Source organism: Gallinula chloropus (assembly GCF_964237585.1).
Source record: "Gallinula chloropus genome assembly, chromosome: 4".
NCBI classification, from domain to species: domain Eukaryota; kingdom Metazoa; phylum Chordata; class Aves; order Gruiformes; family Rallidae; genus Gallinula; species Gallinula chloropus.
Genome location: NC_140088.1, coordinates 37995675 through 38016861, shown reverse-complemented (window position 1 = coordinate 38016861; position 21187 = coordinate 37995675). Strand labels below are relative to the sequence as shown.

Here is a 21187-nt window from a genome sequence, read left to right as displayed (position 1 = left end):
ACCCAAAACTCCTCACATATCCTTACGCCTGCCTGTACCCACTGAACATGCCCACACACAAGGGTTTGCCCAGGAATTGTGTTCTGCCCTGCCGTGCCAAGCTTCCTTATCCACCCCCACGCCGCTCAGAAGCAGGCACAGCGAAGGAAAAAACAACCAAACAACACCCACTGGCAAGAGCTAAGACCCTTCACAGCTGTTTTAATAGTGCTCAGGGTAGAGCAAGCTCGTTTTGCTGACCAGGGAAGCTCAGAGCTGCCGGGGAAGGCAGATTTAAAGCACAAGTTTCAAAGTGAAAGGCTTTGATGGGTATTTCATCACGCCGTGGGGTGTCCACCCAGGGCAGGAGTTCCTGTTCCGCTGCGCTGAAGCCAACTGCGCCCAGCTGCAGGCAGACCCTCTCCGAAGGCACCTTCCTCATCCCACCCCAGCTCACGGGATGGCTCTGTCCCTTGAGCACCTTCTCTGAGGGAGGGGCTGCAGAGGTTTAAACATCCACTTCCACAGTGTTTTTTCTGGGAGTTTCATTTCCATTTTGCGGCTCTGTTACGCCTTCAAAAGCCCTCTGGAAAGCAGCCCCAACGGACACTGTGAACTTACTGGCACAGCTCCCAGCCAAGAAGTAAATAACGGGGGAGATACTGCTGTTGGCACAAGCCAATGGGAGGGAAGCGTTAAAGGCAAAAGCTGAAAAATCCAACAGTCTCAGCAAGAGCCAGTAACCAAAGTCAGCGGTGAAGAAGGGGAAGAAGACGACAGACAGCAGGACTACAACGCAGAGCTCTCTTGGGGGGTGTTGCCTTTTACAGCACAAGGCCCTGGCAAGCAGGGTTAGACCAGAGAACGTCAGCGTAAGCACCGAGAAGAGGTAGCTCAGGATGAAGACAACGAGCACCCTAGGGATGAAGTAGAGGGTCACGGTGAGCAGGAATGAGAGTGCGCAGAGCAGGGCACACACGAGCACCGGCAAGTGCCAGGAGCAGTGGCAGCAGGCGAAGGGGAGGATGGACAGAGACGTCACGGCACTGAAGGCTGCCAGGAGGTAGACGCTGGCAGTGAAGGTGAAGACGATGGTGATTTTCAACACAGCTGCCACATGCCGTGAGACCGGCCTGTCACAAAAGCTCCCTGAGCTGTAAAATACCACCAGGGCAACGGTGATGGAGAGGAGGAAGGTGAAGTTGGTGACGGCCAGGCTTAGGACGTAGACCATGATGGGGTTCCTGCAGACATGGGAGCCAAGGAACCAGAGGACGGCTCCGTTTCCCACCAGCCCAAAGAAGCAGATGAACAGCGTGACAGGGACTTTACCCAAGTCATCAGTTTCGCAGTCGGTCCAGTCATAGTCATCATCCTCATGCCTCGGCAGCCCGCAGTGCCAGCTCCTGTTATATGCCATCCCACCAGGCTGGCTCCAGCAAGCAGGACTGGCAGGGAGCAGCGTCCTCACTGCAAAACCTCTGCTGCTTCTTCCCCTTCACACAGCTGGAGGGATGAGATGAAACAGAGACATGTTAGGAACTCTGCTGCCCCTCCCACACTAGGCTTTTCCAGATCCTTGCAGCCATGCCCCAGCTTCCACACTGAGGAACGCAGAAAGGCAAAAGGGACAGGAGAGACGGAAGACAGGATGTGGGGAGATGGGCATATGTTTGGCACAAGGGCAGGTATAGAGGTGTAGCAAAAGCTAGGGAGATGCCTCTTTCCTGGCTTTGAACAAGACAGATCTGGAAAAAAGAAATAGTAAGATTAAAGGATTCTCATTGGAGATCAAAAAGGGTAGGTGAGTTTGGGCTCAAAGGTGTCTAATATTACAACTGATATTACTAAGATACTGCATTCCTTCAGTGGGACACTCATTTCAGTATTCCCCTACCACATTTTTCCACATATAGGTCTTAATATCCTAGAGACCACTATTTCCCAGTCAGATTCAGTGCAAACTGACCAACAGGTTCAAAAACAGTAAGGGGGGGGGGGGGGCGCATCATTTAAGCTGGGGGCAGGGGGAAGGGAGGAATCCCACCCAGAAAATTCTGACCTTCTTTCTTCTCACAGCCTGGAGAGAGAACTTCACTGGAGCAGACGTTCACATCACCTTCCGCTCGCCAGCTGCTGCCCACGTGATAGGATCTTCATGAGATTTCCTGGAATTATCACTTGGAAAACTTGACTGAAGCCTGCCCTGATGAGCTGGTGCAGTGTCCAGCATGGGCTCTTTCTCAGCTCCACTCACAAACCGCTTTTCTCCCTGTTAGCAAAGCAGCTCCTGTTCTCAAGGGTTCTCACAAACAGAGAAGTATTTCATTGCGTCTCACAGGGTTCTGGTTATAATCTGCTCTTGGCTTTGTACAGGAAATGACTAACTAAAAGGCTCAGAGACTAAACCTATGGGAAAAGCACATTGTCTCCATTCCAGGTTCCTCTTTCACTGTAAAGCAACCCCTTTCCTGCAACACTCCTATCTTTGAACTGGCTGAACTTTTCTCCTGTCATTCCAGGGGCGTGTCTTTAGGACTGCATGCTACGAGCTTGGTGTTGCTCAAAAACCTGTTTGTGATTCAGATCTAGCTTTGCCACTCCTGTACCACAGTTTCACAGCGCAAGGAGCTAACAAAATTAGAAGATCCGTGGGTGAACTGGAGCCCTGGCAGAGAGCAGAGTGATGACTTAGGATTTCAGGAAAATCTTTTGGTTTTCCTAAGGAAAGATGAATCAGTGCTGCTCACTCAGCTTTAATAATCTAAAAAATGCAGGTTTCCTGTAATTTGTTGTCTTCTACACTCCATTAGTAGTTTACTACTACTCTACTTTGTAGTAGACTACAAAGGGAGTGTAGAAGACAACAAACTGAAGAAGACTACACAGATTCCCTTTGTAGTCTTCTACAGCTGTAAAAGGGAGTCATTGTAGGCTTCTTGAGTTGTCTACACTCCCTTTGTAGGCAGTCAGCAGCTTACAGTGGTTTCTTCCAACAGGCCCATGTCATTTCCAGAAAGCTGGAGTTCAGTGAGATGATTCCTACCTGCTGCAGTCCTGTTGCACCTGGGACTGTGGGGTGCTTCTGCTGGGAACCAGGGACCCCAGGATCAAAATCATGTCCTCTCTCCCTCGCTAATGCTGTGTTTGTGCCCCCAACTAGAGAATCTCCCATCCCTTCACCAAGCCAACCTTTTCAAGTGCCAACAGGTCATGATAAGCAAAGCACAGAGGTAATGCCATGCAACACAGTGCCTGCTGCCTGATCTACCCATGTACTCTGCAAAACAGTTACCCAGGGTTTCTCACCGGCTTCTGTGGGCAACGTCCTGAGTGTGTTCACACAAAATTTTGATTTACAACAAGATCTACAGGCATCAGTTATTAGTTCGTATCGGGTTAGGCTTGTATGTGTTGAAAGGAAGCCGTGTTCTGGTAGCAGTTGTTCATGTGTGTCAGGAAAGCTAATAAAATCATCTGGCAGGCAGAGCTCAACGTCCTCAAGAATCTCTCTCTCCTGTGAGAACCTCCCCATCCTCTATTTCTGTCTCTTTTCTTGGGTTTCCCTGGCAGTTTGCTCCATGGGCACTGAGCTGCGCTTTCCAAAAGCCAACAGCCCTTAGCTGTCTGTCTGTCCATCCTCTGACCGACCTGGCACATATCATTGGCATCACTTGCCTCTTTGCCTGTCCCTTCCTGGCTCCCCAGTTAAACCCCCTTGGCAGGGTGATGGTTTGGCTGCCGACAGATGCTTCCAGCTCCATCAGCCAGACCAAGATGGGTTTTCTCTGCCAGGCTGTGGCACAGGAGGACGTCAAGCCAGAGGGAGCTGAAAACATCATTTCTGTCCCACACCATCATCTCCTCCAGTCTGGGGGCTTTTGAGGATCAAGGTAGTGAGTGCTCAGTGCTTTGTATCAGGCACCAGTGTCCCAGAAGAGGGTAGAGGCAGGAAGAGTTGGGGCATCTCCATGCTGTGAAGAAGACAGAGTAGAGATTGGAGCCCAAGACAGTGACTGTGTTCACCCTGGAGAACAGAACAGATGAGGCAGGACTTTCCAGACCACTTCATTTTGGCTTTATAAACCCCTGGGCAGCATGAGGGGACTGTCATAACTGTGATTTTGAGAATAAGCAAGGGCACCCCGTGGAGCCAGAGAGGGAAGAAATCACAGACACCAGTAAGTTACATGAAAGACACTTTTATTAAAATAACTTAACAATAAGTTGGAGGTGGGAACCAGCCCTGCCCCTGGAAATCTCATCAAGCATGGCCATGTCATGGGGGGCACACTGCCAGTCCTGCTCATCCAGCTGGACAAGGGCTCTGCTCCCGTGGGTGCTGGCCCAGGGTGCAGAGGCAGAGCTGCCCCTCTCCAGGTGCCAGTCTGCAGCCAGAGGAGCTTAGGCAGCAATTCCCATCACAGGGGTCTCAACCACATCTTGGGAATCTGGTCCATCTTCAAAGACCCTCTGAAGAGCCACTTTGATGGATCTCCTGAACCTGGACTTTGTGTAGCTCCCAACCAGGACATAAATAATGGGATTCATGCTGCTGTTGACAGAGGCCAACAACAGGCAGATATCAAAGACAAAATTAATGTAGATAAAGAAATTGAGGAAGATCTGGACACTGAGTGGGATTCCAAAGAGGAGGAAGAAGAAAACAGTGGTGAAGATGACAGTGTACAGTCTCACTTGGTGGTGTTGCCAAGAGCTGCGCCTAAGTTTGATGAAGAGGATCACATTGGAAATAACCATAACGGGGGTGAAAAAGCAGAAATTGAGAAAGCACAAGGTCCAGAGAACCATCCAGCAGTGTCCAGAGTGCCCCAGGTCACACACAAAGTACACCAGTCCTGCAAGCAGGCAGGCGAGGCCCCACAGCAGGCTGCACATGGCGGCTGACAGGAGCTTCGGGCGGTAGCATCGGCACCAGAAGGGCCAGAGGACACCCAGGCACCTCTCCACACTGATGGCCGTGAGGAGATAGAGGCTGGTGCTGTAGGTGAGCAGAACCATGGAGTGAAACAGCGGCAGCACCCGCAGCAGCTCTGCCTGAAAGCAGTTGAGCATGGGCATATGATATATGACGAGGAAAGCCGATGTGCAGAGAAGGAAGCCGGTGTCCGCGACAGCCAGGTTCAGGAGGTAGGCAGTGAAGGGGTTCCTCACGATGCGGAAGCCCAGGAGCCAGAGGATGGCCCCGTTCCCCACCAGCCCACACAGGCAAACGAGCAGCGTGATGCTACCAGTGACAATTTCAGGGATGTGTTCCGCAAAGCACCTGGTCCCATTCTGTCCATCCCCATAGACCACGCTCTCCGTAGGCATTAGGGACATTGTACGCCAGTCATGGATCGTGTCGTTGGGAAGTCGGTCCATTTCTGTCTCGTGCTTGCCTGGAAAAAGGCAAGAGATGGAGGCAAAATCAGTGACACACAGTGCGTAGTACTGTGGATATCATTCAGCTTCCCCTCCTCCCCCATGAGATACAACATCTGCAACCCAGAGAATGTAAGACCTGAGCAGAGAAAAACAAAAGGGAAAAACATTAAAGGGGGGGGGAGGAAAAAAGAGAGAAAGGAGAGGGAGAGGAGAGGAGAGGAGAGGAGAGGAGAGGAGAGGAGAGGAGAGGAGAGGAGAGGAGAGGAGAGGAGAGGAGAGGAGAGGAGAGGAGAGGAGAGGAGAGGAGAGGAGAGGAGAGGAGAGGAGAGGAGAGGAGAGGAGAGGAGAGGAGAGGAGAGGAGAGGAGAGGAGAGGAGAGGAGAGGAGAGGAGAGGGAAACAGATCAAAAGAAATAGGATTGGGAATGGGAATAGGAATAGGAATAGGAATAGGAATAGGAATAGGAATAGGAATAGGAATAGGAATAGGAATAGGAATAGGAATAGGAATAGGAGGTCCCAGAATGGCAGAACAAGACAGAGACCTGGAAGAAAAGTGGAGAGAGAAAGAAAAGGCATGCAGAACCACTTGCCCATCAAGGACTGAAAAGGGCTGAGGAGGTGAATGGGAAGGCCAAAGAAGAGAGGAGTGTGTTGCAGAGATAGGAGCGGAGGTGACCCCCAGACCCTTCTCACCAGTTGTGGGGGGTCCAGTGAGGGCAGAGTCCTTGCACAGCCTTGGTGTCCCAGAGCTGCAAACTCCAGACCTCTCTGTCAGGCTTGCATGTGAGATTTTACAAAGCTGCCACGCCAAAACCCTCCCAGGTTCACCTTCCTGTCCACCAGGAACGCAGTAACTCCATGACAGGGTTCCTCTGATGGTCTGTCTGCGCTCCCCAGCACCCTGTCCCTTCCTCAGCCGAAGGTCAAATGGGCCCTGGGACCATGGTCCCAGGTTTCTGTAGGAGGGTACGTGGCTGTGGGCACACAGACATGCCAGGTCATCACTTCTGAGAGCAGCGGAAGCAGCTTGCCAAAGAGTCACCCTCACAGGACAGGCATTGCCAGACTAGTTCCTTCCTGTTTGCAAACCCACTGTCATCTGGAGCACAGAATTAGTGTCTCCCTTCTCATTCGCTTCTTCTGTTCTTTACCTGGCGGCAACGTCCCTGGGATGTTTCTGCAGGTCCCACCTGTGAGAATATCTCCTCCTCGCTGTCACACAAAGCCACCAGCTCCCCATCAAGCCAGTGAAACACCCAACACGGTGCTGGCTGCCTGCTGCCTGTCACTTCCCCACGTAGAAGAGCTGAGCTGGACATCTCCATCACCCCTTGCTGCAAGGAGGGCAGGAGGGAAGCGGGATGCTGTGACGCACCCAGCCATGCCCCCGGGGATGACACAGACCACTGGACCTGCCCTCCTCTGATGCCAGCGAGTGGGCGGCTGCTCTGTGCCCTGGCTTCACCTCTGACCCCTGACAAGGTTCCAGTGTGAGGTTCCAGTGGAGGGGACCATTGCTCACAAGTGATCTCTGCGGGGCAGGAGCCTCCTGACGGCATCAGCCCCATCCCTTTGCCCTGCTCCAGGCATCCTTTCCAGGGAGATCTGCCCCGCTTCCTTGCCTGCTGTACAGCAAATCTAATTAATAGCCCAGAAGAAATCACTGGAGACATCCAGAGCAAGGGAAAGCAAATGCAGGCGGCTGGGAGAGCATCACATCCAGCCCCGAGCTGCTGTTGTGCCTGCGCCTCCAGCCTAAATCCTGCCTGGCTGCAGGCAGCAGGGTGGCAGGGATGCGGTGTGCTGGTGGGGTGCTCCGCTTTCCCTCGGACTTCCATCAAACGGAAAGCGAAATACTCTTGACATCAGTTAACAGTCCTGACTGAGCATGAAACCCAGCCTGCTCCAAACTCCTTAGTAAATAACAGTGATTTAAATGGCAACAAAACTGGACCAAAGCAGAGTTTTGATGCTTCAGTCTGCTCCGTCCAGTCCCAGCTCTTCAGCTTCCCTGGGAGTCGGGGGCACTGCCAGGGTGCTGCTTCTGTGGAAAGGAAAGGTTCAACAGAGAATGATGTGAAAGGAGGGAGTAATGGAACCCCCGAAGCAGGACGGTGAGGGGATGGTTCCTTCTCATGGCTGGAGAAACGTGCCTGGCAGCTATCTGGCTACGCTTCCCAACTGTTGGTAAGTAACATGTTAAATGATGTTAATGTGATAAGTAAATAACAAATAGTAAATAATAAATACTATGGAGAGTAAATAACAAAGCACAGATGGGCAATAATAAAGTGCAGATATTAAGTAACAAATAGTCTTTAATTAAAACTGGAGTTTTCCCCACTCTGAAGTCGCACATTGCTCAGGAATAACCCCGCAGCAGAAGCAGGGGTCAGCTCTTCTTACAAACACTCGGGTTTTGCCTGGTTGCTGTCGTATTTCTTTTGGGCTGGGTTTCACCCGACGGCATGGGCTGTCGCCTCACAGCATCACCCTCTCCCTCTGTCCTGGTTTCGGCTAGGATGGAGTTAATTTCTTTCTAGTAACGGAAGGAGTGCTGTGTTTGGGAGTCGGGATGAGAGCAGTGCTGATTACTCACGGATGTTTCTAGTTGTTGCCAAGCAATCAAGGACTTTTCAGTTGTTCATACTTCCCCTCTAACGAGAAGGGAGGGACACAGCCAGGGCAGTTGACCTGAACTGACCGAAGGGGGTATTCCATGCCAATTATGTCATGCTCAGCATAAAGGGGGGATGGTGGGGGGAGGAGCAGGCAGCTCCAGGATGTGCAGTTTTGGGGACTGTCGGATTTCAGGATGGCTCTGCCCTGTACGTCCGGAGCTGTGCGGTTCGATGAGACACTGCATTGTATATCACCAGTTTCATATATTTTGCTATAAAGCCCTGTTATTATTGTTATCTCTCTCTCTCTTTGCTATCCCAGTAAACTATCATTGTCCCAACCCATGAGGTTTTGGTTCTTTGGCTTTTCTTCTCCCTTCTTTTTCCCCTCCCTCAATCCCCCGCCCCCCACTCCCTCTTAAAGAACAAGCAGTTGTGCGGTGCCCAGCTCTCAGCTGGGACAAAACCACGACACCCTCCCAGGACCACCACGGCAAAGGCTGGATTAACTTCTCCCTGGAAGACTCTCAGATTTGCTTTGTATCCCCTCTGAGATCACTGTGATTCAAGGAGGAAATAAACCAAACAACAACAACAAAACCCTCCCAAAAAAACCAGGAGCAGAACGCGGAGTTGCCGCCAGTGTTTTACCATCTCTGCTGTATCCAGGGCCAGCTGGACGAAACACCAAACCACAGGAACGTATGTGCAAACTGCACTTAATTAATTGGCATTCCCCTGCCTGCTGCACCGCAGGACAGGGCTCAAGCAGAGGAACTCATTTCCCAGCAGAAACACCTTCTTACAACCCACCCAGCAATCATAGAGAGCCCACATAATCGTAAGAAATTAGAAGAAATCATAAATAATTCTAACAGGGTGGTAACAATGCTGTTTGGTCGGTAGCAAGGGGCAATCCTTCCAGCCAGGATAGTTTGAGTAGTCAAAGAAAAATTCAAGAATCTTGGTGAGTCACTAAATTCCCACTTGGCACACTGCTGACATCTGTTCTGGATGGGAAAGATGGAGCAGTGTGTCCCAGCATGGCATCCTCCCGGAAGCCCCCACCCACCACAGAAATGTGCTGGGCTGGCTGGGAATAGTCCCCCCATCTGAGGGGACCGCTGGCAATACACCCTGTCAGCTTCTGAACCAGCGCTGCAAGAACCGACCTGAAGGTAGATTCTTTGTGTGATAAAGCAATTTTAGGATGAGCTAAAAATGACGTGACTTTCAGCGGCTGCAGGGTGTGCTTCACCTTCCCTCCTCCTCCTCCTTCCAGGAAGATAGAGCCTGGAGGCACCACTGCACCCAGCTCCATGTGGAACCCATTGTGGCATCCTTAGCCATGAGCGGTGTGACAGCATCCCCACAGCTCTCACTTCCCAGGCAGTTTTTCCTCACTGAAAGTTGTCCAAATCCGGCTCTGTTTTTATTTTGGCTTTCCCCAGGGTATGAATCTTGCAGGGGTAACCGAGTGAACCCTCTGTCCCGCAGAGTCCCTGGCGCTGGGCAGGAACTTGTAGGAGCAGCTGGGCAGATGGGAGCTGGCGCACCCTGAAAACCCTGGTGAAGTTTGTTTGCAGAGACGTAGGACAAACCAATTCCAGGAAAAACCTGGAGGGGTGATGCTGCCTGCTTAGAGTCTGTTTTCATAGGATAAAAATAAACATCTGAAGGAAAAACTCTACGTCAGCTGCAGAATCTTACCAATCTGTGTTAATGAATCATCTCTGCCGCTGTGAGCTCAGACGCCTGCACTTGTAGGAGAGAAAGTACCTGCAGATCTGAGAGCGATAAGGGAGCAATGAATGACTCCTCCACTCATTTATTTTCTTTAAATGAATACTCTGTGGTTTCCACACATGGCACAACCTTGACTGAAAAGAAACGTTGCAGACCCTTTGGCATCTGTCCTTTCCAACAGGCAGTAAAGCCGGAAGCCACCAGGTCACAAGGGAAAGGGACCGTTCCCTCCAGCTCAGAGGATATTACCCTGCAATTAAGAATTGGCACACAATGAGAGGATTTTATGTTTCCTGTAAAGGGTTCTGCACCGAGGTGTAAGAACGTGTTAAATGTGTCACGGGCTGCAACATCCAGTTTTAATTTTGCCATCTTTTCAAGAGAAGATGGAAGATGGTGACAAAGAGGAAGAGGGTGACTGTTGTAGTTTTGCGTGGCTGGGTTCTGGTGGAGAAAGGGAGCTGCAAGGGTGGCTGCTGCAAGAAGCAGCCAGGAGCTCTCTGCAGGCCTCACAGAGCAAACACCAGCCAGCTCAAGGCTGGAGTCATTGCTGACCAAGGCTGAGCCCATCAGTGATGGTCACAGCGCCTCGGGGAATCACAGGAGAAAAACCCACAAGCAGCTGCTTTGTGGCCCCAGAGAAGGGAGTGAGAAGATGAGAGGAGCTGTGCAGGGAATGGGGGGAGGGGGCGCCCCATGAGCCAGAGAGAAAGATGCCCCTGCAGCCCCTGGAGAAACCCATGGTGGAGCGGGTGTCCCACCACAGCCCATGGAAAAGGCCGAGATCCCAACAGCAGCCTGTGGAAAACCCCCCCCTCCCCCCCCGCTCTTCTGATAGTACCATCTTTATACAGTCTGAGTCCCAGAGTCCCCGCCTGGTTCCAAGAAACTACCAGCAGATGCTGGTAGATGTCCTGGTCCCACTTTTTGCCAGGCCCACATTCCTTGAGATTACAAACTCAACTAGGGCATGGTCACTGCAGCCCAGGCTGTCTCCAACCTTAAGACCTTTAATGATCTCCCCCACATTGGTGAGCACCAGGTCCAGCAGTGCATCGCCTCTGGTTGGTCTATCCACTATTTGAACCAGAAAGTTATCATCTACAGACTCCAGGAGTCTCCTGGACCTCTTGCAGCTCGCCATGTGGTTTTCCCAGCAGATATCCGGGTGGTTAAAGTCCCCCATCAGGATGAGTGCCTGTGACCATGATGCCTCCTGCAGCTGAAGGAAGAAAGCCTCATCGGTAGTCTCTCCTTGATCAGGTGGCCTGTAGTAGACCCCTATCACCAGCTGCTCTTTATTAGCCCCATCCCTAATCCTGACCCACAGGCTTTCAACCTGCTCCTGGCCACCTTCTAGAGAGAGCAGATTTGAAACAACCATGATGTTTTCAGCTGCTTTTCCCATGTACAGTTGGGAATTCCCAGTTTCTGTCCAGTTGTGATGCATTTATCTGTATTTCCCAGCTTGAGTGGTTGGAGTGAGGTGGATGGAAGCACTGCTGAGCTGAAAGCGGGGCTGAGGGCAGCTCGGCTGTAGCCAACCTGCCCAGGGAGTTAGTGGCCAGGGAACAGAGGGCTTCCTCCCACTCCCACAGCTGGTATTGGGAAGCACACGTGTATGCACCTGCTCCCAGTCCATCCTGCCCCAAGCCCAGAGCTCAGAGGCACCACAGTAAGGATGCTCTTTCCCCTTGGACTCTGCAAACGGGAAAGCAGCCCCATACAAGGCTCGTGGGGGTGTCTGTGGGGGTCACAGCAGATTTGCCTGGCTATGGAAGCTGCAGTGTGCCTGATGAATGCCACAGGGGGATGCAGGAGGAGGAGGGAGTGGAGAGAACTTCACAGCTCCCCCCAGCATCCCCAGGGCCGCCACTGTGGCTCCAGTCATCCCAGCAAAGGTGGTAATTGTGCACAGCGTGCCGGCTCTCACGTGAAGGTCTGTGCAGGCTGTGCAGTGGTTGTGAGGGGCTCAGGGTCCCTGCGGAGATGCCCTGTGGCCGGTGCAGCCAGACCAGGCCAGCGCAGGGGAATTGAGTGCCTGCAAGGAGATGCTCTGCTCAGCTCTGAGCAGGAGCCGTGAGCCACAGGCGGGTGTAACAACACCCAGTCCGAGCTCGAGTTGCAGCTCGGTGCTTTCTGGCAAAAGCCACTTTCTCTGGGGCAAGAGAAAAAAAAAAGCAAGATCAATAAAAACAAGGAAGAGGAGCTCTGATGTAGCTGCAGTTACAAAACTGTCCTGGACTCCCCCGTGACCTCACTGCAGCTGCAAGGGCAGCACGTATAGCCGAGGGGCGCACCCGGGGACTGTGCATGGAGAGGAGCTGGTGGGACGGGAGTGGGAACCTCCCAGTGACCGGGCTACCTCCTTCTTCATGCAACTGTCTGCCACAGCTCAAAAGGAGCTGCTTAGGACGGCGTCCCTCCCCTTGGGACCTGTGTAAGTTCTGAATGGGACTGAATTGGGGTGAAACGACACCAACCAACCAGTTTAACAATTTAATAATGGCAACTACATAACTTGATAACTGGATGAACACATTCCATGTGGAATGGATTTGCTTGGAAAAAGAAAGGAAGAAGGAGAGAGAGACAAAGATACATCCAGCAGCATCCTGTTGATGCTCTTGATTCTCTGGGACTTGATGGTGGGGGTGCCCCACCTCACTTCCAATGGTACCATTTTTATACAGTCTGAGTCCCAGAGTACCCGCCTGGTTCCAAGAAACTACCAGCAGATGCATGGTGGGCATGATGTCATGTGCTGGTAGGTGTGGTCTGGTTTGGCGCAGGCTCAGTGTGCCCTGGGTGGAGGCGGGGAGACTGTTTTGGCATTGCATCATATGAAAACCTTCTCAATGTCAACAACCTATGACTGTGTCCCCACACAGTTACTCGTTGATGGCTTTAAAACCACACTTGTGGCTTTCAAACCACACGTTCTTGCCTACTTCAAAATCTCAAGACAAATTGCTCAGTCCTACCTCTGCAGGGCCAGAACACAGTGTCCTGTTCCTGCTGGTGGTTTCCTCCATACTGAGAAATTCTGTAGACAAACATTCACTCATTCATCCACCATACTGTGCCGGCAGGACCCGGTCAGGATATGGATCCAGAGGGAGTGTGAGATACCAAGATACCGGCGCTGATCTGCCTGAGCCCAGGGACAGCCCTTGCCTGCCGCCTCTCCAGAACTAACAGTTAAGTGACACCTTTGCCTTCATCCCCACCCTACCTTCCCCTCCCCCAGCACCAACAGCCAGCAGCTGCGCTCCCCCCACACTCCCCTGGGACAGGCAGTGCTCTCCCCACATCCTCTTCCCACTGCCCTGTGCTTGTCTTCTGCATCTCCTGGTGATCGTCCCTCTCCCTCTCCTCCCGCCACCCTCTCCCACCCCACAGTGCCCACTGCTCCCCTCCCCAGTATGTCCCATTTTCCCCTCACTGATGGCTTCCCAGTGCAGGGAGCTGGCGAGGGGCCACGTGACTCAGCCCCGGCTTCTCCAAGCCACTAACTCCCGATCCACTCCGACTGCAGGCAGGGACCACATCTCTGGGCTGTGATGATGAGCTTCAGCTCCATCCATGGAGTGAACCACATGTCCCCATCACCTCCAACATCTCCCACGCCGACCAGCCATGAAGATGATGATTGCAAGACAGATGTCACCAGCCTGGCCATAGACAGTGTCATGCTGGTCATCTGCCTCTATGGGCTGGTGGGGAATGGGGCCGTCATGTGGCTTCTCCACAGGAATCCCATCACCACCTACATCCTCAACCTGGCTGCCGCCAACTTCACCTTCCTTCTCTCCATGGTGACCTCGTCCATCGTCTACATTATGGAGAATGTCTCCTGCTCCACTGCTGTGACCTTTAACCCAAAGTACATTTCCCTGTACTTCCTCTTCTCCTACAACGTGGGTCTGTATCTCCTGACAGCCATCAGCATCGAGAGGTGTATGTCCACACTCTGCTGCTGCCGTCCCCAGTGCTTGTCTGCCGTGGTGTGTGACTTGCTCTGGGCCCTCTCCATCGCTGTCATTTTTGCAGTGATTTTTCTGTGCCCGGGGCACAAGCACTGCCAGACAGCTCTCATATCCATGTACACCATCAACCTCCTCATCTTTGCCCCATCCATGGTGATTTCCAGCACAATTCTCCTCATTAAGGTCCAGTGTGGCTCCCAGCAGCACCAAATCAAGAGGCTCTACATTGCCATCTTCCTTGCTGTTATCCTCTTCCTCCTGCTTGCTCTTCCTCTCAGCATCTGCAATTTCCTGCAGCAGTTTGGCTACACCACCAGGCCCTCCCAGGTTGTTTTCCTGCTCGCCTGCATCAACAGCAGCCTCAACCCCTTCATCTATTTCTTGGTGGGGAGCTACCAGAGGCAGTGCTCCTTGGGGTCCCTCCGGAATGCCTTACAGAGGGTCTTTGAGGAACGGGAAGGCAACAGGGGATGCAGAAATGACATTGCAATGGACGAGCTGGCCCCAGCCTTGTGAACCTTTCCACCACTCCGCTGAAGGCCCCGGGACGGTGACTGAGGGTTTCCTTGAGTACCCTTGAATACCACAGTATTCCCCCTGAGGTCACACTGGTGTGGTGCAATCCTCCCCCCCCCCCCCCCCCCCCCGCAGAAGCTGGGAGTGGGGATGTCAGCCAAGCCCCAGGAGGAGGAATGCTCTGTGGGGAGCATACAGGAGCACAGTGCTGCCCCCAGATCGGTTTATTAACATCCCTGCAGCAAACAAGATAACTCCACTACAAGTTATCTTCCCCATGGGGTCTCTCCCCCAGAAGGAATCGCTGGTGCAGCTTTCAAGCGAGACCAGCCAGAGAAAGTCTGTCTGTCCTGGATCCGAAGCCACCACCGAAACATCGGATTGGCTCCTCCTCCCACCAAGGGACTGGCGTGGGTCGGGCTGTAGGGAGACGGATCCTTCACTCCTACTGACCCTAACATAGAAGCACCGGAGCAGGGAGACTGGTCCATGTACCGGGGCCAGAGGAGAAGGAACCAGCTTCCCACTGTTACAGGTGCGTTGGCACTCCCTGTGCTGGAGGTAACAGCACTTGGGAATGGCAATCCCTGCCGGAATGCCAGCCCACAAGGGAAGGCATTGATGCTGAAGACAGTTCCCATGTTTTCCTCTTCGACAGTGCCTGTACACAACAGCTGATCGATTCCTTGTCTGGAGAGGGGGAGGAGGGGTGAAGTAACCCTTTTCTTAGAGGGTCCCAACAGTACATCTGTGCCGGGATTCCCAACAGGCATCCTTCTGCAGCACTGCAGGATCTGGAAGCAATCCCAGCCCCCAGCTGTTAGTCACCCATTGCCAGGCCACATCGCACCTGGAAATGCTCCCTACATCCCCTCACAACCTGGTCTGAATTAGCCAAGCTGACTTCCCCCAATTAGGGACACTCCTGTTGCAAAGCAGCTGCACCAACAGTCGCGCCAGCAGCCGGCCAGGGACGGGAAGGAGTGGGAGGTGATGTGGCAGCGATGTCACATCTGGGCCTGGAAGCTGGCTCCTGCCCACTGCAGGGAGGGACAGCGGCAGTGCGGCACTGGGGTCACATCCCCGGCAACACCTCCGCTCCCAGACATGCACCTCTCCGAGGGGCCAAATCCACTGTGATGGGTGAGGGGACTGGCAAGGGGACTGGCACCACCTCATCCCCCAGCACCTCCCTGCCTGCAGCTGAGCGCTTTCGACTGCTCGTTTCCTCCCTCTGTCAGGGTCTCCTGGAAGAGACAAGGAGCCTTTCCCAAGCGAGGACACGCACCTCGGCCTCCTTCCCCAACAGCCGTAGATCCCGTCCCTGCAGCTCAGCATCGATTCGGGCTTGACCCAAAGCCACTCTCCGATTCCCTCCCTCTGCCTCCCACAGGGAGGTAAGGCAGGGCTCGTTCTGACTGCATCAGTCTCACAAATGGGTGCCAGAGCACTCGCTCTTCTCCCCTTCTTGCACCCCAGGGAAGCTCAAAGCCAGGCAAGGATGGCAATAACCTTCCCACATGGATACCTTTTCACTTACACCCATTCCCAGGCAAGCCAAGAAAACGAGACCAGGGACGACCGGTCCTGGCTCTCCCATGTGAAGGACGTGGGGAATGCAGCAGAGGATGCTGGGCCCTGCAGTCTGCACGCTGCAGGACCGGGCTCTGGTTTGGTCCAGACACTGCTCACTGGCCCGTGCTGGGAAAAGCGGCTACTTCCCTGTGCTGGGTACCGAACCTCACAAGATCAATGCGGCAGGGCAGGCAAAACGCTGGCAAGAGGGGCCAGACCCAAATCTGCCTCTTCATAACCTACCCTTGGCTCCCAGGCTGGAAGCCCAGGTGGTATCCCAGAGTTCCCAGTGAAACCACTCAATGGGGTCTCCCACCCAGGGCTGAAACTCTGGCACGTGACCCAAACCTGGCACCTCAGGAGGCCTGAGCTGGCAGGCAGCTCCACGCAGAGGTGTGAGGAGCGGCTGCGGCCCCGTTTCACACAGAAATCTCTCACACTATAATGTATTCATAATTACCAGCAGTTAATCTGGTCTGTGATTGTATCCTGGCTGAAACCAACTGTTTGTTGTTCTTCACCTGGGCTGTCAAAGCCCACGTTCAAGCGAGAAATGCCAATTCTTGTCTTGGGTGTGCAGGTGCTCCCACGGGCCTGGGTGGTTCGACGATGATCCCCACGCAGTTCCCAAAAAGGGAGGTGCTTCTGAGAAGCAGCCAGCCACCCCCTCAGCACTGCCAGCACCACCGGCACCTCCAGCATCACAATGCACCCGCCAGCTCCCAAGGGATGCTGAGGGCTGGGGAGGCAGGCGATGGAGAGGAGAGAAATGAAGAAAATCAGAACGCTTCCCGGGGAGCAAAGGCAGTTGGCAGTGGGGTTGTCGTCTGGGCAGTGTTTCCCATCAGAAGAGAACGGGGAGGCATTCACAAAACTCTTCCTGCAGAGCTTCTGGCAAAAAACACTTCCTTTGTGGCAAGAGAGGAAAAAAAGCGAGATCAATAAAAACAAGGAAGAGGAGCTCTGACGTAGCTGCAGTTACAAAACTGTCCTGGACTCCCTCGTCACCTCACTGCAGCTGGGGGAGCGGCACGCACAGCCGAGGGGCGCAGCCAGGGACAGTGCATGGGAAGGAGCTGGTGGGACAGAAGCGGGGACCTCCCAGTGACCGAGCTACCTCCTTCTTCATGCAACTGTGCTGGCAGGACCTGGTCATGATAAAGATCCAGAGGGAGTGTGAGATGCCAAGACACCAGCACTGATCTGCCTGAGCCCAGCTGGAAGGACAGCCCTTGCCTGCCGTCTCTCCAGAACTAACAGTTAAGTGACACCTTTGCCTTCCTCCCCATCTGACTTTCCTCTCCCCCAGCACCAACAGCCAGCAGCTATGCCCCCCCCCCATGCTCCCCTGGGACAGGCAGTGCTCTCCCCATGTCCTCTTCCCACTGCCCTGTGCTTGTCTTCTGCATCTCCCGGTGATCGTCCCTCTCCCTCCCCTCCCACCACCCTCTCCCAACCCACAGTGCCCACTGCTCCCCTCCCCAGTATGTCCCATTTTCCCCTCACTGATGGCTTCCCAGTGCAGGGAGCTGGCGAGGGGCTGCATGGCTCAGCCCCGGCTTCTCCAAGCCACTAACTCCTGATCCACTCCAACTGCAGGCAGGGACCACATCCCATCACCTGCCCAGCATCCATCCATGGAGCTGAACCACATATCCCCATCACCTGCACCACCCACGCCGACCAGCCATGAAGATGATGATTGCAGGACAGATGTCAGCAGCCTGGCCATAGACAGTGTCACGCTGGCCTTCTGCCTCATCGGGCTCGTGGGGAATGGGGCCATTCGATGCCTTCTGCTCTTCACAGTCCGCAGGAATTCAATCACCGTCTACATCATCGAGCTGGTTTCTGCCAACTTCATCTTCCTCCTCTTCACGGGCATCTTCTCCGCCCTCTACATCGTTGAGAATGTCTCCTGCTCCACTATTGTGACCTTAAACCCAAAGACCATTTCCCTGCTCTCGCTGCTATTCTACAACACAGGTCTGTATATCCTGACAGCCATCAGCATCAGGAGCTGCGTCAAGAGCTGCGTGTCCATCCCCTGCCCACTCAGGTACTGCTGCTGCGATCCCTGCTGCATGTCTGCCATGGTGTGTGACTTGCTCTGGGGCCTCTCCATCGCTGTCTTTGCTGCAGTGATTTGTCAGTGCCTGTGGCGAGAGCATGAGCACTGCCAGATAGTTCTCATATCCATGTACACCATCAACCTCATCTTTGCCGGACTCATGTTCATTTCCAGCATAGTTCTCCCCATTAAGCTCCTGTGTTGCTCCCAGCAGTGCCAACCCAGGAGGGACATTGCCATCTTCCTCACTGTCCTCCTCTTCATCCTGCCTGCTCTTCCTGTCAGCATCTGCAGTTTCCTGCAGCAATTTGGCTACATCATCGTGCCCTCCCAGGTTGTTTCCCTGCTCGCCTGCATCAACAGCAGCATCAATCCCTTCATCTACTTCTTGGTGGGGAGCTACCAGAAGGAGTGCTTCTTGCTGTCCCCCCAGAAGGCCTTGCAGAGGGTCTTTGAGAAGGAGGAAGGCAACAAGTGATGGAGTGATGACATTATAATGGACAGCAACTGAGGGTTTCCTTAAGTACCCAGATGAATAAATGTCCATGGTATTTCCCCGAGGTCACCTTCATGCAGTGCAATCCGGCCCCCCCCACAGAAGCCGGGAGCAGGGAAGTCACCCAGGTCCCGGTGGGATGGGATGCTTTACAGGGAGCATGCAGAAGCACAGCATTCCTCCTCCCTGCCAGCCCACACGAAGTCCCAGGGAACTTCTCTGCTATGGGAATCATGCCCCTAGGTACTCTGCTCCTGAAACACTACTTCCCCCCTCCCTGCTCTTTGGGATGAGCACGGTCTTAGGGCAGGGGCACAGAGCAGGGCTAAAACTCCTTGGGTGTCCTAAGCCCCCCCCTCCCATCCTATGTGCCAGCCTATGCAGCCCCTCTGAGCTCTGCTCCCCTCCCACCTCCTCCAGTGCTGCTGGGGGGTTCCACTGCCCCGCACTGGGCTCAGCCAAGGCCCCACCACCCTCCCCTCACCCCGGTACCCGGTTCCTGTATCCCACTGCTGCCCAGTACCAATAAACAGCATCATAATCCTGGAGCTGCCGTCAGTCTCATGTGCCAGCACTTGCCGGCTTCACCTGGGTCCTGCTGCCAGCCGGGGGGCACAGGGTGGGAAAGGGACACATGTGTGACTCTTGCTCTCCATTGTGAATGTGATGCCACTGCCACCAGCTGGGACTCAGACAGCAGAGCCAGGGTGAACAGGATGAGCCCTGGGGTATGACGCTGCCAACAGACCGGTTTATTAACATCCCTGCAGCAAAACCCCCTCAGGGTTTTCGGACTTCTGTATTTTGAGAGCCAGGTCTAAGCCCAAAGGACTCTTCCATCTGAAATAATTCCTCTCCCCGTCTTTGGCATCTCTTCTTCTCCAGCGGGCTGGGACAGTGCAGCGTGAAGGGGAGAGGGAGTCGGTGGTCCCCAGCTCTGCCAGCACCTCCAAGTAAGACCAGGGTGCCACATCTGTTGGGCTCCATAGAGCGTCACCCACCCGCCATGGTTTTGCCAAGGTGTCAACTGGTTGCAAAGCCCCCCATCACAGTGGTGGGGAGAGCTGGGCGGTGCAGGAAGATGGTGTCAGAGCCACCAGCGATGTGTCAGACGGCTCCAAGGCAAACGCCGTTGTGCCGGGCCTCAGTATCCCCCAGAGCCATTGCAGAGGCAGGATGGAGTATTGCCCATCCTCAGGCGGGGGACAACACCTGGGGGACTCCAGGCTGCCCAGTGCAGCCTCCCCCACTGGCATGGCTGGGGCTGGTGCTCCTCCTGTCCTGATGAGTGTGGGCACCCTCACATCCCACCCCTGTTACCCCACCATTCCCGGCCCCTTCCCAACAGCCCCCCCCACATTCCATGCCAACCCTACCCCATCTCACCCCATCATGTAGCCCCCTTACCGCCCCAGGTGGACACAGGGGAGAGCTCTGCACCATGCATCAAGCGGTGCAGCACACTGCACAGGGGAAGGCAGGCCCGAGGCTGAGCAACAGGCAAAGCCATGGCCGATTCCGCTGTCTGCCAACCGGGAGAGGCTGGGAGGCACTATCCACACCCTGTCCGCAACACTCACTGCGCTGGGCCTGAGCACAAGTCTGACCCCTCCAGCCAGACTCAGGTGTGGTTTGAATGCTGGGCCTGGCCCTGACCACCAGCCAGATGGAGCAGATTCCTGCACCCCAATTATTCCATAGCCAACTGCTTCCATTTCTCTAACTGCTGACAGCCATGAGCAAGCCAGCTCTCTGCGGCTCCACACGCCAGTGACACGACTGTGGTCACTACGGCTGAGGGGTACATGGGCTGGGCAGCCCTGGCCAGCCTGAGAGATCAGACAGAGCAGACGAGGTCTGAGCCAAACGCAGGAGGAGCTCCAGCACCTTCCAGAGCACAGTGTCAACGTCCCTGCCTGAGCCCACAGGTGTCCCAAGCCGTCTCTTCTCCTCAGGCGCAAAAGGAAAGGAGGTTCCTGCAGAAGGAAGAGCCATGCTCACCATAGTGGGTCTTGGCCTCTCAGAATCACAGAATGCGTGGGGTTGGCAGGGACCTGCAGAGGCCATCATGTCCCACCCCCAGCAGTGAGCAGGGACATCTTCACTAGGACAGGGTGCTCAGAGACTCACAAGCCTGATCTCGAATGTCCCCAGGCATGGGGCCTCCACCACGTCTCTGGGCAACCTGTGCTAGGATCTCTCCACCCTAAGAGTGAAAACTCCTTCCTCAGGTCTCATCTAACCCTGTCCTGCTCGAGTTTAAGCCATCACCCCTCGTCCCACCACTCCATGCCCTTACAAACAGCCCTGCCCAGCTCTCCTGTGGGTCTTTTCTCCTTTTGACTTGAAAATGTCCACACTTGCTCTGCCCAAATTAGGCAATTGATTGTTTTTAAGCACATTGCGCTCAAAGAGTTCGGATATTCACATAACTCCTTCTGGGTAAGGTTACAACTTCATCCTCTTCCATCCCCACATGGAACCAGAAGGTGCTTTGGGTCAAACCCGGCTCCTCAAGCAGGTGGGAGCTGTGACCCACTGGCTATGGACGGCTCAGGTCACACTGGCTGTGGAGCCACAGAGCCAGACCTCTCCCTTTGTCCGACCCCACAGCTCCCCCCATCTCTCCCCTTCTGCCCAGGGCACAACAGAGCTGCGCCGCAGGCCCCAGACACTTACCGACACACAGCCGCACGTCATTCACGCTGAAGTCTGGATCTGGCATCCTGTGGAACAAACACCTCGTTTGACAGAAGTCTGCAGCTGCTGGCTGCAGACCCCTCCCACCAGTAACCCCAGTACTG

General features: G+C 54.2%; 4 protein-coding genes across 4 annotated transcripts; 2 read left to right on the top strand and 2 right to left on the bottom strand.

Annotated features, from left to right (window-relative positions):
- Positions 1-487: 487 nt before the first annotated feature.
- LOC311191112 (mas-related G-protein coupled receptor member B4-like) lies at positions 488-1881 on the bottom strand (the record flags this gene model as incomplete). Its single annotated transcript, XM_084263210.1, has 2 exons — positions 488-1475; positions 1877-1881. The coding sequence occupies 2 exons, from the start codon at positions 1879-1881 to the stop codon at positions 488-490; spliced, it is 993 nt and encodes a 330-aa protein (XP_084119336.1).
- Positions 1882-4383: 2502 nt separating this feature from the next.
- On the bottom strand, positions 4384-5364 carry LOC311191459 (proto-oncogene Mas-like; the record flags this gene model as incomplete). Its single annotated transcript, XM_084263648.1, has 1 exon — positions 4384-5364. One exon carries the CDS (start codon positions 5362-5364, stop codon positions 4384-4386), a length of 981 nt encoding a protein of 326 aa, XP_084119774.1.
- Positions 5365-13299: 7935 nt separating this feature from the next.
- Positions 13300-14241, top strand: LOC311191111 (mas-related G-protein coupled receptor member H-like; the record flags this gene model as incomplete). Its single annotated transcript, XM_084263209.1, has 1 exon — positions 13300-14241. One exon carries the CDS (start codon positions 13300-13302, stop codon positions 14239-14241), a length of 942 nt encoding a protein of 313 aa, XP_084119335.1.
- Positions 14242-17453: 3212 nt separating this feature from the next.
- On the top strand, positions 17454-18365 carry LOC311191109 (proto-oncogene Mas-like; the record flags this gene model as incomplete). Its single annotated transcript, XM_084263207.1, has 1 exon — positions 17454-18365. One exon carries the CDS (start codon positions 17454-17456, stop codon positions 18363-18365), a length of 912 nt encoding a protein of 303 aa, XP_084119333.1.
- Positions 18366-21187: the final 2822 nt, after the last annotated feature.